The sequence below is a fragment of the Oncorhynchus clarkii genome, chromosome 23 (genome assembly GCF_045791955.1).
Source record: "Oncorhynchus clarkii lewisi isolate Uvic-CL-2024 chromosome 23, UVic_Ocla_1.0, whole genome shotgun sequence".
NCBI classification, from domain to species: domain Eukaryota; kingdom Metazoa; phylum Chordata; class Actinopteri; order Salmoniformes; family Salmonidae; genus Oncorhynchus; species Oncorhynchus clarkii.
This window is the reverse complement of record NC_092169.1, coordinates 7953796-7967597: the sequence shown is the minus strand read 5'-3', so window position 1 is coordinate 7967597 and position 13802 is coordinate 7953796. Positions and strand designations below refer to the sequence as shown.

General features: G+C 44.1%; 2 protein-coding genes across 4 annotated transcripts in view; one reads left to right on the top strand and one right to left on the bottom strand.

The window, feature by feature from the left end:
- LOC139381928 (bone morphogenetic protein receptor type-1A-like) overlaps nt 1-11197 on the top strand; it is a 58712-nt gene extending 47515 nt beyond the window's left edge. For both annotated transcript variants that reach the window (XM_071125793.1, XM_071125792.1), the window contains exons 4-13: nt 1426-1585; nt 4183-4285; nt 5226-5325; nt 5457-5553; nt 5801-5939; nt 6256-6448; nt 6672-6969; nt 7223-7398; nt 8437-8567; nt 8843-11197. In XM_071125793.1, coding sequence (XP_070981894.1) covers nt 1426-1585; nt 4183-4285; nt 5226-5325; nt 5457-5553; nt 5801-5939; nt 6256-6448; nt 6672-6969; nt 7223-7398; nt 8437-8567; nt 8843-8968 — 1523 coding nt within the window. In that variant the 3' untranslated portion in view covers nt 8969-11197. The remainder of the gene's footprint in view (nt 1-1425; nt 1586-4182; nt 4286-5225; nt 5326-5456; nt 5554-5800; nt 5940-6255; nt 6449-6671; nt 6970-7222; nt 7399-8436; nt 8568-8842) is intronic.
- The window catches only part of LOC139381927 (multimerin-2-like), a 31494-nt gene continuing 25859 nt past the window's right edge, over nt 8168-13802 (bottom strand). For both annotated transcript variants that reach the window (XM_071125789.1, XM_071125791.1), the window contains exon 8: nt 8168-13659. In XM_071125789.1, coding sequence (XP_070981890.1) covers nt 13247-13659 — 413 coding nt within the window. In that variant the 3' untranslated portion in view covers nt 8168-13246. The remainder of the gene's footprint in view (nt 13660-13802) is intronic.

Sequence of the window (13802 nt, the reverse complement as noted above, 5' to 3'; positions counted from 1 at the left end):
GTGCTCACGAGGCCCACAGCCCAGGTTCACTCTCCTGAGCAGCATGGGGGAGGAAGGGAACTGGGAAAAAGGCAGAGGTGAAAGGACAAGGAGGCTAGGAAAATAAATAGGGGGCAGAGAAATGGGTGGGGGAGGGGGTTAGGACGAGGTGGAAGTCAAGAAGAGCGGGATATGGACAGAGAAGGAAGAGAAGAACAACAGGTTGTAGGACTGGGAAAAAAGAGGGCAAGAGGTGAAATGACAAGAAAAGTGGGACACGGCATTGCAGGGGGGCATCGGGGCGGCAAGTAGCCTAGTGGTTAGAGCGTTGGACTAGTAACCGGAAGGTGGCTAGATTGAATCCCCGAGCTGACAAGGTAAAAATCTGTCATTCTGCCCCTGAACAAGGCAGTTAGCCCACTGTTCCTTGGCCGTCATTGTAAATAAGAATTTGTTCTTAACTGACTTGCCTAGTTAAATAAAAGAAGGGGAGAGAGAGGAAAAGGGATCAGGAGAAAGGGCATGAGGAGAGGTGGCAGGAGTGTCAGACTAATAGGAGGATTAACACGGTGAGCTCGTACACATTTAATACAACATAAGATACTTAACCTAAAATGAGCGTGTTGCTCTGTAAAATGTTATTTTCCTGACCTTGTACCCATTGTGCCGTTTATCAAATCTTAATGGCTCTGACTGGCTCCTTAATATGTGTCTAGATTTGTTGCCGATGCCCTTTTCTAGACGCTGTTAATACAGAGCGCAGGCAGTGAGCGCTCGGCTACTTTAACCACCGTAAACTGAGTTTACCCGTAAACGTTTGCTGTGTACTAAACCTTGCCATTATTAAGAACCACAACATCATAGCCTGCGTGAATATTCAATTTTTCCGCCAGTAAAACCACACTGTTTGCAATTTCATATGTAATTGCGATCAGATTGGCAACGGTGCTAAAGTTGTGCTGAGAGAACAACAGTGGTTGGCTTGGCCCTTTCATACTCTGGTCTGCTCTGCTTACACTCATCCATGTTGATGGCCCTGGCTGGACACTAGTACGGCGTATAAATAGCCCTCTGGCCTTATATGGATGAGGTTCATCAGATGAGGACCCAATCAGGACCAGTGTAGACCGCTCTCAGATAGAAACTAATAGAGGGTGGGACAGCAGATAAAAAATAACCGTAAGGCTATTGTGTTTACTCTGATTACATAGCCTAGTATTTGACTACTGTAACTCTTCGAACCAGACGTGGTGGAATAAGTAATGTGACACAGTGTATTTATATGTTCTGTATGCCAGACAACGGTGATGCGTGCACTTAAAACAGATGGAAGGAAAGGATGATGGATTGTGATATTTTTACTGTCATTATAAAACAACTGTTTTTCTCTCTCTCGCCCTGTCTCTTTCTCCTCCCTTTCTGTCTCTCCTCAATCCGTCCATCCAGCTGGTCAGAATCCAGACCACATGCTCCATGGCACCGGGCACAAGCATGAGTCCAGGAAGCCCGGAGACGGGCCCACGGTGGCCCCAGAGGACGCCGCCCGCTTTCTGAGCTGCTACTGCTCGGGCCACTGTCCAGAGGACCACAAAAATAACACCTGCGAGTGAGTGACCAACCACCTCGTTGTACACTCTGTACTTTCCTAAAGGCCAAATCATGCTCCGTAACTTTGGCAACTACTAAATATACTTTTTTAAACCTCCCGCTAGTGACGCACTGATATTATATTTTTGGCTGATACTGATAACCAATATTTTCCTTGACAAAAAACCTGATGCCAATAACCAATATTACAATTTTGCGTCCTTTTAAGCATTCTAGTACAGTTAAATAGTTAACACACACATGGACGCAGCGGTCTAAGGCACGACATCTCAGTGCAAGAGGCGTCACTACAGTCCCTGGTTCGAATCCAGGCTGTATCACATCTGGCTGTGATTGGGAGTCCCATAGGGCGGCGCACAATTGGCCCAGCGTCGTCCCTGTTTGGCCGGGGTAGGCCGTCATTGTAAATAATAATTAGTTCTTAACTGACTTGCTTAGTTAAATAAAGGTTACACACACACACCACACTGACCAAAAAGTTGTTTTGTTGGCATTTACGTATGTCTCCATTACCAGTAAAACAACATCAAAACCGTTTTCTTTCACTTGCTGTGCTGTTTCATTGTTCGTTTGTTCAGTCATTTCATTCTCAACCAGGATTTCTATGGAACGCCGTTTGGGTCTTTGCATGTCAAAAAACACTATTCGGAAGGTTGGAATGTTATATAAAATCAACAAAAGACAATAATTTGTTAATATAACAAATCTGTTGAAATCACACTGGATGTATTATACTTTAGAATTGCATTGGAGCATACTTATTTCACTGTACAGCCTTACCCCATGTCATTGATCCACAATCCATAGGTATCAGTCTCCTCAGTGACACCCAGAGAACATTAGTGTCGTAGCTCTTATTGCGGGACTCTGAAACAACTGTGAATTGAGCCACATTTATTGTCAACCTATGTTTATTGAACACCATTCCAGAGGAAAATTAATACTGCGTGGATGTTTTGGAGTCTGATAACTCTGAGGAGGACGTTTGGAAAAAGATATATTGGGTATTGAGTAGACTCTTACCCCATTTCATTGATTCCCAATCTTTAGGTAAAGCTATACAGTGGAATATGAATACACACAATAAGCTGACACAGTCCCGTGATAAGAGCTACAACGCTAATATTTGCGTAAACTCTTCAGTTGTGTTCTGTGGGTGTCACTGAGTAGACTAATACCCAATTCCATTGCTTCACAGTCCAACCTTGTTTAACATCTAGTCTAAATATGGCATGATTCGATCAATTGTAACCTTGTTTTCAGGCTGGTTGTGTTGGTGCTAGGTAGGTACCAAGCTAAAGCTAGCTAGCTACCCCAAATTTGCAGTCGAACACATAATGATTTATTATCAACGTGGTATTGTAAACATATCGTTTGTGGCTGGTGTTTGCTTGTTTGCAGACTTTTCTTGTACAGCATTGACAGTGCCACTGATAGTAGTGGTGGCGCTTGGCTTGCACATGCAAATTCAGAACACACAACATTCTACACTAGAACTGTGTTATTTGACGTGTCAATTTAAAAGCTTATACGCTTTGAAAGCTTGCCGCTTTAAGCGTCAAATACTGTTATTTGACGTTTTATCTTTTTTGACACGCAAAGACCCAATTGGCGTTCCATAGTATGTCGTGAAGCTAATAGCAGTGACGCTGTTACTGTGCAACTCCGGTAGGGCAACATCTGAACAATAGCTCACTTGGTAATGTTAGTGTGTACCAGTGCTCGACCAGTTGAGAAAGCCCAACATCACCCACGACAGAGAACGGTTGATTGTCAAGGGCAATGGATTCCAATATCCCCGGCGTTAATGGATTTCGCCTTTGAGTTGTCTCGCTGAAATGTTCTTATTCTTTCAAATTACTGCTGGACTTGTTGAATGCTCAATCGACACAGCAGACATTGTGGGCTTGGTTAGGAATGCTGTGTTGCACGTGTAGCGCAACATTTTACGTGGCATCATTACAACATTATATAGGTATCCACGTCAGCTTTGACATCGGTTTTAAACTAGACATCGGGCCGAATCCGATGTTTGCATTTTTGACTAATATCGTCCGATTCCGATATGTTCACCGACATATCGTGCATCCCTACCTCCCGCTTTGGGCTGGATGTGTCAACGTGTCGTTCATACATGCAAAATGTATGAGCAGAATTACGGTCTTACCTCGAAATCACTAGTTTGATAGCGACTGTTTTTCTGGGAGCTGTGCTGCGCCATTTTTCCTACATTTCCCCCACATGGGCCAGCCCCTAATAATTTGAGTTCAACAAATGAGCTTCAGCCCCTCGCCATATGAGTGACAGCTAGCACGATGCACATGATACACCCACAGCAGAGCAAGAGACAGAGGAATGTGACGTGGCGTACATATCTTCAAATATGTGACGTAGTACGCAATGTTCAGGAACCGCTTTTGTTTCGTGAGAGCAACTTTCCGAGCTTTTTGCTAAAAGTATTCAAAATTACCAGAATCTTTCATTTAGATGTTTGCTCCAACTCTGACTTTTGGGTCTGTGATGAACGGCAGGTTTGGTGAAAATGCTAACCTATGTGTGTTTTGGAACTGTAGTCATTGAATGTGTATATTGTAGGACGAATGGCCAGTGTTTTGCCATCATCGAGGAGGACGAGAATGGAGAAGCTATTCTGACCTCTGGCTGCATGAAGTATGAAGGCTCACATTTTCAATGCAAGGTAAGCATGTTGTCTGTATGGAGGGAAGACAAGGGCACATGGATGTCAATTATGTCATGTTACATGAATGTCATTATTGAATGTATATGTACACTTAGTAGCAAGTTTAGTACCGGGTTGGACACTGCATCCATAACAGCCTGAATTCTTCGGGACATGGCGTCCAATCACTGCTCAATTGGTATCAAGGGACTGAACATGTGCCAGGAGAACATTCTCCACACCACCACCATCAGCCTGTACCGTTGACACCAGGTAGGATGGGTCCATGGACTCATGCTGCTTATGCCAAATCCTGACGCTACCATCAGTATGAAGTAACAGGAACCGGGATTCGTCGGACCAGGCAATGTTTTTCCACTAGGCAATTTGTCCAGGGTTGGTGATTGCGTTCCCACTGGAGCAGTTTCTTCTCATTTTTAACCGATAGGAGTGGAACCCGGTGTGGTTGTCTACTGCAATAGCCCATCCATGACAAGGATCGACAAGTTGTTGTACCGCGCCGTTATTTTTCTGTTTGTGGCATGCCTGTTAGCTTGCACGATTCTTGCCAATCTACTTCAACCTCTCTCGTCAACGAGCTGTTTTCGGCCACAGGACTGCCACTAACTGGATGTTTATTTCAAAAAAATTGTCGCACCATTCTTGGTCAAACCTAGACACTGTTGTGCGTGAAAAGCCCAGGATGGTGGCCGTTCCTGAGATACTGAGATCCGGCGCGCCTGGCACCGCCAATCATACCACGCTCTAACATTCAATCAAACAGTAACAGAATCCCTTGACGCCTTTGCTTTATATAGCAAACCACTGCCACTTGACTCACTGTCTGTAGGAGAGACGTTAACTCAACTAGCCACAGAGTCTATAGCTAATATTCATATTTTGTTCTTGTTTAATCATTCTAAATAACCCTTGTTATGCCAACAAACCATTGTTTCAGGATTCACCCAGGGCTCAGACAAGGCGAACGATCGAATGCTGCGATACAGACTTCTGTAATCGGGACCTGCAACCCACATTACCTCCCCCAATGGACACTGGTGAGGCTCCGGGCCAACTGTTACTCTACTGTTGGTGTTTACCTCTTGTAGGGGCTCCACTATGGTATTCTTATACTAGTTTGTCTGGGTCGGAAATTGTATTTGGGAACACAAATTGTTTTGTTTTGCAGGTACCTACTTTGGCAGTGCCCATTGGCTGGCTTTCCTTATATCAATGACTGTGTGCTGCTGCACTCTCATCTGCATCACGGTAGTCTGTTACTACAGGTAGGACTGGCTGTTACAGTGGACTAGCTAACAGAAAGAGAGCGATTCCAAATGTACTGTCTCTAATATACAGTGACTTGAGTCGTGGTGGTAGAATACAAGGGAACTGTTGGTGCCATTTCTTCATTTCTTTGAGATTAGTTGGTTTCACCCCTTTTCTAATAATGATTTACTTGTTGCCTCACAGCACTTCTTGTTCATATTGTAACTTTAGCATTGTGTACTGATCTGTGTGTGTTCCTGCCAGGTACAAGTGGCAGACAGAGAGGCAGCGGTACCACCGGGACCTGGAGCAGGACGAGGCCTTCATCCCTGTGGGAGAGTCTCTCAAAGAACTCATTAACCAGTCCCAGTCCTCTAGCAGTGGCTCTGGGCTCCCCCTGCTGGTAAGATCCCCCACACCACACAGGAAGGGGCTTTGGAGCATGTGGCCTGGATGGAAAGCCTTTGGCTATGGAATGTGACTTTTCTGCTTTCCAGGAAAGTGTAACAGCTGTTTTTGTGTTTGTCTTTGGTCATAACTAGATTTATAGTAGGTTCAGTAAAATTGAAAATTATAACACTGCCGTACAAAGCATTAGTACACATCTATGCTTGAAACGGCGAATATCATGTGAAGAAAATAACAAATGGGCAAAGTTGTAGTAGGTATGATCTGTAGCACACTTGATGCTCAATGCCTCTCCCTGGTATGTCGTGTAGGTGCAGCGTACCATTGCCAAGCAGATCCAGATGGTACGCCAGATCGGCAAGGGGCGGTACGGCGAGGTGTGGCTGGGCCGCTGGCGGGGAGAGAAGGTGGCCGTCAAGGTGTTCTTCACCCGGGAGGAGGCCAGCTGGTTCAGAGAGACTGAGATTTACCAAACTGTCCTCATGAGGCACGAGAACATACTGGGTAAGCTTCGTTCCTACCACTCGCTTGTAGTAAAGAAGACTGCCGTCTCTGCCTCCATCTAAAATGGTCTGAATCTAAGTTTTTAATGTAGCCTTGATTGACTTGGAGTGGTTTTAGGCCTACATTTGCCCTAATACATGAGGTCAACAGTCATGTATCAGGGCAAGGCCTACATCTCAATATAGCACTAAACACCCCTCAACTCTCTTCTCACCCCTCTCAGGGTTCATAGCAGCAGACATCAAGGGTACCGGGGCCTTCACGCAGCTCCTCCTCATCACAGACTACCATGAGAACGGCTCCCTGTACGACTACCTGAAGTTCACCACGCTGGACACCCAGAGCCTGCTGCGACTGGCCTACTCCGCTGCCTGTGCCCTGTGCCACCTCCACACGGAGATCTACGGCACCCAGGGCAAGCCGGCCATCGCCCACCGAGACCTCAAGAGCAAGAACATCCTGATGAAGAAAAATGGAACCTGCTGCATCGCTGACCTGGGTCTGGCTGTCAAGTTCAACAGGTAGAATTAATGTTTTACTCAAGGTTGTGTTCATTAGGCACTCAACGTAAGAAAACTGACGCGCATGGAGGGAGTACATGAACTTGTCCAATAAGCAACAATCGTTTTGTGATGCAAAACGTTTTGCTATGGTGTATGCTAATGAATGCACCCATGTTTTCACTTATGGCCGCTCTTCTAAACTTTGCTGAAGTTTTGTTTCTGGAGCAACTGACCATTTCCCTGTGAATTCCTATTCTTCTCTTGTCGTCAGTGATACCAACGAGGTGGACGTTCCTCTGAGTACGCGGGTGGGGACCCGGAGGTACATGGCCCCTGAGGTGTTGGGCGAGACCCTGAACAAGAACCACTTCCAGGCCTACATCATGGCTGATATATACAGCTACAGCCTCATCATCTGGGAGATGGCCCGCCGCTGTGTAACAGGAGGTATGGGGACATAGACACGTGCGTGCTTGCTCATACCGACATAGACGTGTATACAGACAGATACAGGTGCGTATACGCACACACTCCTTATAGTCACGAATCTACAGGCATTTGTGTACACATTTGATACTGATATTCCAGACCAGTCACCAGGACCTGAAACAAACTTTTTTTTTACCAGCCAAAAGTCTACCAGCCACTCAGATTCTTTACCAGCCTAAATATTTTTTTCTGCCAAAATAACAAAACCAAGAACAATAAATGTATTACTAGTCAGAAGGTAGGTGTTAAATTGCTAAATATTATTTCATTTTTGTTACCTTAGGCTTTTAACCAACATTTTTACAAATGAGACAATTGTTCAACTGCCCCTTTAAGGCAGAAGGTTACCGTGGCAACGAGGGCACATAGCCCCTGGAGTTGTCAGTGACCGTGTGCCTGTCAGATAGAATCTGACTAGAACGCGATGTGTCTTCGCTGAAGCGAACTCAAAAATTCAAAACAACCTAGCATGTGAACAAAACAATGTAAAAAGCCAAGAAACACAAGGACAAAGTCTCACTTAGGTAGACTTTTGAATAAATTAGACCAACTATTATGCCTGTGCATAGCGCATCTAAAAATGTAATCTTCAGCTCTTCAATCACAGTGCGCGCTGCTTCCCAGCCAGGCGGTGTGGATGAGTGTCCTGCGGCATATGCTACAGGATTTGTAGTTCTTTGCGTGATGATTAGCTACCAGCTATGCAACAAAAAGACAGAAACACTTAGAGAAAAGCTTCTGAAGCATTTATTTATCTATAAATGGAGCCCCGACCACCCGCCAACATGGCTTGTGAAAACAAACATATTATAACGACAATGCCAAAAATCTACCCGCGGGTGTTTGTTTTTAGGCCCTGCCAATCGCTACAGAAAAAAACCCCAGATAGGCTTAAGATTTCAACTGGTTATGGAAAGCGCTACACTGACGGTATGGTTGAACCCGGTGTTCTGTTGCTCTTTGCTTACGTGTCACTATCTCCCTCTCCTCTCTCAGGCATAGTGGAGGACCACCAGCTGCCCTACTATGAGATGGTGCCGGCAGAGCCGTCCTTTGAGGACATGCTGGAGGTGGTGTGTGTGAAAGGGCTGCGGCCCACCGTGTCCAACAGGTGGAACGGTGACGAGGTGAGTCCTGATTTATCAGGGCAAATATGGTTTTGCCTGTACGAGACCCTTGAGAAAGAACCTGAAGATCAATGCATAAACACATGTAAATGAGTAAAGAAGTCAAAGGTTGTCTTTTATCCAGTTGTAACCCATATGAAAGCATTTGCATTTAGTACTTTAAAAAAAAAATATAATAAGTACAAATCTGCCTAGGCAATACTGTGTATTTAGAGGTTATTTCAATTAGACCAAACTCCTAAAGCGGGGTGTGTGTGTGTGTGTGTTTTCTCCAGTGTCTGAGAGCCATGCTGAAGCTGATGTCTGAGTGCTGGGCCCACAACCCCGCCTCGCGCCTCACCATCTTACGAGTCAAGAAGACCTTGGCCAAAATGGTAGAATCGCAGGACATCAAGATTTGAGCCTTTTCCCCCCTACATACTCAACACAGCCTGACCTAGAGACAGAACTCCCCAGTGTGTCCTAATGCTGAATGTGTCACCTCTGTTCAGTTGGCAGGGGAGGAGGAACAGGGTATGGGAGAAAAAGGACCCTGTTGTCACTGGGCCTTGGGCATAGAGAGTTAACCTCCATGAGTCTCTATCACCACAACGGACAGATGCTGCTGCCAGAGGCTCTTTCCCTTATTCCCTCCCTGGCTAGAGGAGTTCTTGGTTAACGTGCTGCATTGAATGCTTTCTGTGAAAGTCAAAACATGACATTGTGTGTGGAGGGGGATGGCATTTTCCTGCTCACATGTTGATGGGCAGAAAGGAATATGATGGAGGAACCTTAGAGCCTCACTTCAAACCAAGACACTGCCCTTGCAAGCGTCACCACCTGCCAATTATGTTCGATTTTTGCCTGTAAGCGTTTTTATGCCAACATTTTTTTCTCTTCAGGACAGTCTTCTCCTGCCATATTAAAATGTCTCTCGACTCATAAGTAGAGTAATTACGAAATACGAAATAAGGTACTATAATTATATGTGAATTTAATATGTAAATATATTGTATCGATAGATGCCGTGCCTCAACAAAAAACAATACATGCTGCAATGGTATTCACGTCCAGTGGGCTTCAAACGCCACCTGCTTCAAGAGCTATGAGCAATCCAGTCAACCAAGGACGTTGTAAGAGGGGATACCTGACTTGCCTTAAATCAACTTGTCACTGTGCTTCCTACAACAAACCTCAACTCAGTAACTTGTCAAAAGACATCTGGTTAAAAAAAAAACATTTAACGCAAAATTGTATTCAAAGGACATTTGTGAATAGGGAGTTTGTGTCCCATCATGTCTCTATGCTTACCTCTTCTACATATGTGTTATATTCTGTATGTCTTCTGGGAGGAAAGTTCAGAACACAAAAATGGCATATTTTGGCCCTCATGAAGCCTATGCAAAAGTGTGCATCTTAGAGGGCACACATCAATTAGGCCTTTCTAAAAATGATTAATCTGACATTTCTGCTGTCCCCACACCCCACTGATTCTTGCCCACATTCATAGATCTAAGATGAATCCCCCCCCCCCATGCTTTTCATTCTATTTTGAGTTACAGATATGTGTATATATATATTCATTAAGTGGCCAACTTTCATATTGCCAAACATCATGTGAGCTCAGCCGTTGAACTGTACCATTGTGCAGTAATGGTTTGTCTTCCAGGGTCCTACATGTCAGGTTTGTCATAGGGCTCACAAGTCAACATTAGTTCAGAAAATATGCAATATTTTACAAAATTAATGTGCAATTATATAGCTTACTCAATGCTATGGTAAATGGCATATTTACTTGTGCTAAAAACATTTAGTTAGCCAGAGCTTTAATGCCATTGACGTTTTTTGATCCATCAAGCTTCCTCGGGTGACAGAATTACAGTCAAGTACAGAGGGAACATACAGTAGATGCAACACTGAAGTGAAACCACTTCCGCTTGCTTTGGGACACATGCAAATATATACATATTTGCAGGTTTCCTCAGTGATGTTATCTGCGGGCCAGTGCAGAGGGTAGAGCAAGCCCATTTATGACCATTTAGCACAAGAGGAACTGCATTTCTACATTTAGAACTTCATACAGGTATGAAATGAAAACAACATAAATAATATCCTTGGCTGAACCACTTGTCTTCAACTCTAGACGCAGATCGTGCCCTTTGTTAAACCCTCTTGCATAGGATCCAAGTCTTGGCCAGTGTATTCGTAACTTTTTCTTCCAAGTCCCTGCTCCTATTGTGTCTGCCTCTTTATCTATCCAATGTTTGCTTTTGCTTCCCTTGTGTCCATACAAATTCAGAAAAAATATCTTGCAGTGCTTGTGGGTTTGCGCACATGTTTAAGTGTGCATGTCCGCTGAAATCACGCGCAACCTAGTGTGTCAGGACAGTTTCTTTGTGAATTAAGCTAACAGTACATATGGTAGATATTTAAGAAATATTTCACCTGAGCAGTAACTAGTGTTTTCCTCTTTGTAATATGCAAGAAAACCATATAGAATAATCTCTATGTACATCTTTAATGTGTTTTTATACAGCATCTGGTTAAAAGGTGCCTTTTGAGTTTACCAAGGAAAGAAAGCGATTCTGTTTCTGTACACAGCCTGTCCAATGTATCAATTTGAAAGTAAATAACCTTATTTTAGTACACAACTTTGTGGTCTGGTCTTGGGTTATTGTTTCATTTCCTTCCAATTAACTGTTGGTTTGACTGTGGAGACCGAGCCTAAAACCAGTAAAGGTGTCTAGCACTGCCATCTGCTGGAGGAGAAAGGTACGGCATATTGATGTACTGTAATAAGAGTTTAAAACTCATCAGTATGGAGCCCGTGTCTTGTAGAAAAGGGTCTGTTTCTCTACCTGAGGCCTTATACATGTACAGTACCATGAAAAGGTATTTGCCCCTTTCGATACTGAATTATATCAGATCTTAAACCATAACATAATAGATAAAAGGAACATGCGTTTACAAATAACAAAATATACTTATTTCAGTTAATTACAGTTATGCAATACCCAATTCCCCTGTGTGGGGAAAAAGTAATTGCCCCCCCTTACACTGAGTAACTGGTTGTGACACCTTTAGCTGCAATGACTGCAACCAAACGCTTCCTGTCGTTGCTGATCAGTCTCACGTCGCTGTGGAGGAATTTTGGCCCACTTTTGCATTCAGGACTGCTTTATTTCAGCGGTATTTGTGGGTTTTCAAGCATGAACTGCTCGTTTCAAGTCCTGCCACAACATCTTATTTGGGATTAGGTCTGGACCCATGTCATCCAAAAAGTTTACTCAAGTTTGCCAAAAGGCATCTGGAAGCACCTAGATGATCATCAAGACTCTTGGAAGAATGTTCTATGGACAGATGATTCAAAAGTATAACTTTTTTTGGACGACATGGGTCCCATAATGTCTGGCGAAAACCAAACACTGCATTCTACAGTAAGAACCTTACACCAACGCTCATGCGTGGTTGTGGTAGTGTGATGGTTTGGGGATACTTTTCTGCTTCAGGGCCTGGACGACTTGCCTTAAAGCAGAATTCATGGTTCCTTCTATTGTGTCAGAATTCTACAGGAGAATGTCAGGCCATCTGTCTGTGATCTGAAGTTGAAGTGCAGCAAAACAATGATCCAAAACACAATTAAAGTCTACATGAAAAAAGTAACACATTTGAAGTTTTGGAATGGCCTAGTCAAAGTCCAGACCTAATCCCATTTGAGATGTTGTGGCAGGACTTGCAACAAGCAGTTCATGCTTGAAAACCCACAAATGTCGCCGAGTAGTTCTGAATGCAAAATGGGCCAAAATTCCTCCACAGGGACGTGAGCCTGATCAGCAACGACAGGAAGCGTTTGGTTGCAGTCATTGCAGCTAAAGGTGTCACAACCAGTTACTCAGTGTAAGGGGGCAATTACTTTTTCACACGGGGGCAATTGGGTGTTGCATAACTTTGTTTATTAAAATATGTATAATTTAGTTCCCTCAGGTTCCCTTTATCTAATAATAGGTTTTGGTTGAAGATCCGATAACATTCAGTATCTACAATATGTACAGTAGAGAATTAGAAAGGGGGCAAATACATTTTCACGGCACTGTATTAGAAATGTTGAAGACATAAAGCACAGAAAGCCCTGTATTCTGCCCTACCAAGCAAAAAGGCAGGAACTGCTCATAGCGCGGAACTGAGAAAAATGGCTTTTATTTACCTTGGTTTCACAGTAACTTTATGCAGCTCCTGCTAACATGACCCCCATTTTCTCCAAAACACAACTAGAGGCAGGATACTTGTCCACGTGATTATTCATGTATTTTATGTAGCAAAAATGACCAACTCGTTTCAGACCAAATGAGCAGTTACTGCCTTGTTGCTTGATAGGCCAGCATTGTGGTTGCATGGAGGGGAGTGTGATATCTTAAAGAAGCCCACCTTTATATTCTGAAAGTCAGAGTTTCTAATATTGTATTATGGTCTAGAATGCTCAAATGTTCCTGTTTCCCTTATAACTACCTAGAATAACTTCAGGGAAGTTGTGTTGCAACGCTCTAAATGATATACTATATGACAAATGTTTTATACTCCCCCTCCCCCCAATATCAATGTAAGAGATTGAAACGCAGGTGGCATAGTAGCTGTCAGTCTAGTGATTGATTGCTCTCAGGCCAACATCTCTCCTCTGACTATACCGAGCAGTCCCGGCGTCCTCAGGTGGTCTGATGGAGCAGAAGCCCAGCGAAGGCGTTGTCTTTGGGGTCATCGGTCACCAGAGTCCCCTCATACAGTTCAAGCCGGAGCTCCTCTCCCTGCTGCAGCTGTAGGAGACACACACGGGTGACGGGGCCAAACAATGCCATCTTGTCCTGATGCAGAGTGGCAGCCAGCTCCCTGTTCTCTCTCCTCAGCCCAGACAGCGAGGGGCCAGGTTCAAAGTTCAGCGTCAGCGTGAAGAGGTAGATTCCTGCCAAAGGTGCTTGGAATATCCCAGTGTGAGTTGAGTACATCTGGCCCAGGTTTAGCGATGTGTCCTCAAACACCAGGAGGCTGCTGTCACTTGGTCTCCTGCGCTGTATGCTTCTGGCCAGAAACATAAGGGGACTGTCCCCCAGCTTAGATAGCACTGAAAGAGAACATACAGGGAATTATCAGCTGTTATCTGCTAACTTCATGGGCGGTATCAAAATATTGGTCGCATACACATATTTTGCAGATGTTATTGCGGGTGTAGCAAAATGCGTTTAACCCATAGACACTCGCTATACT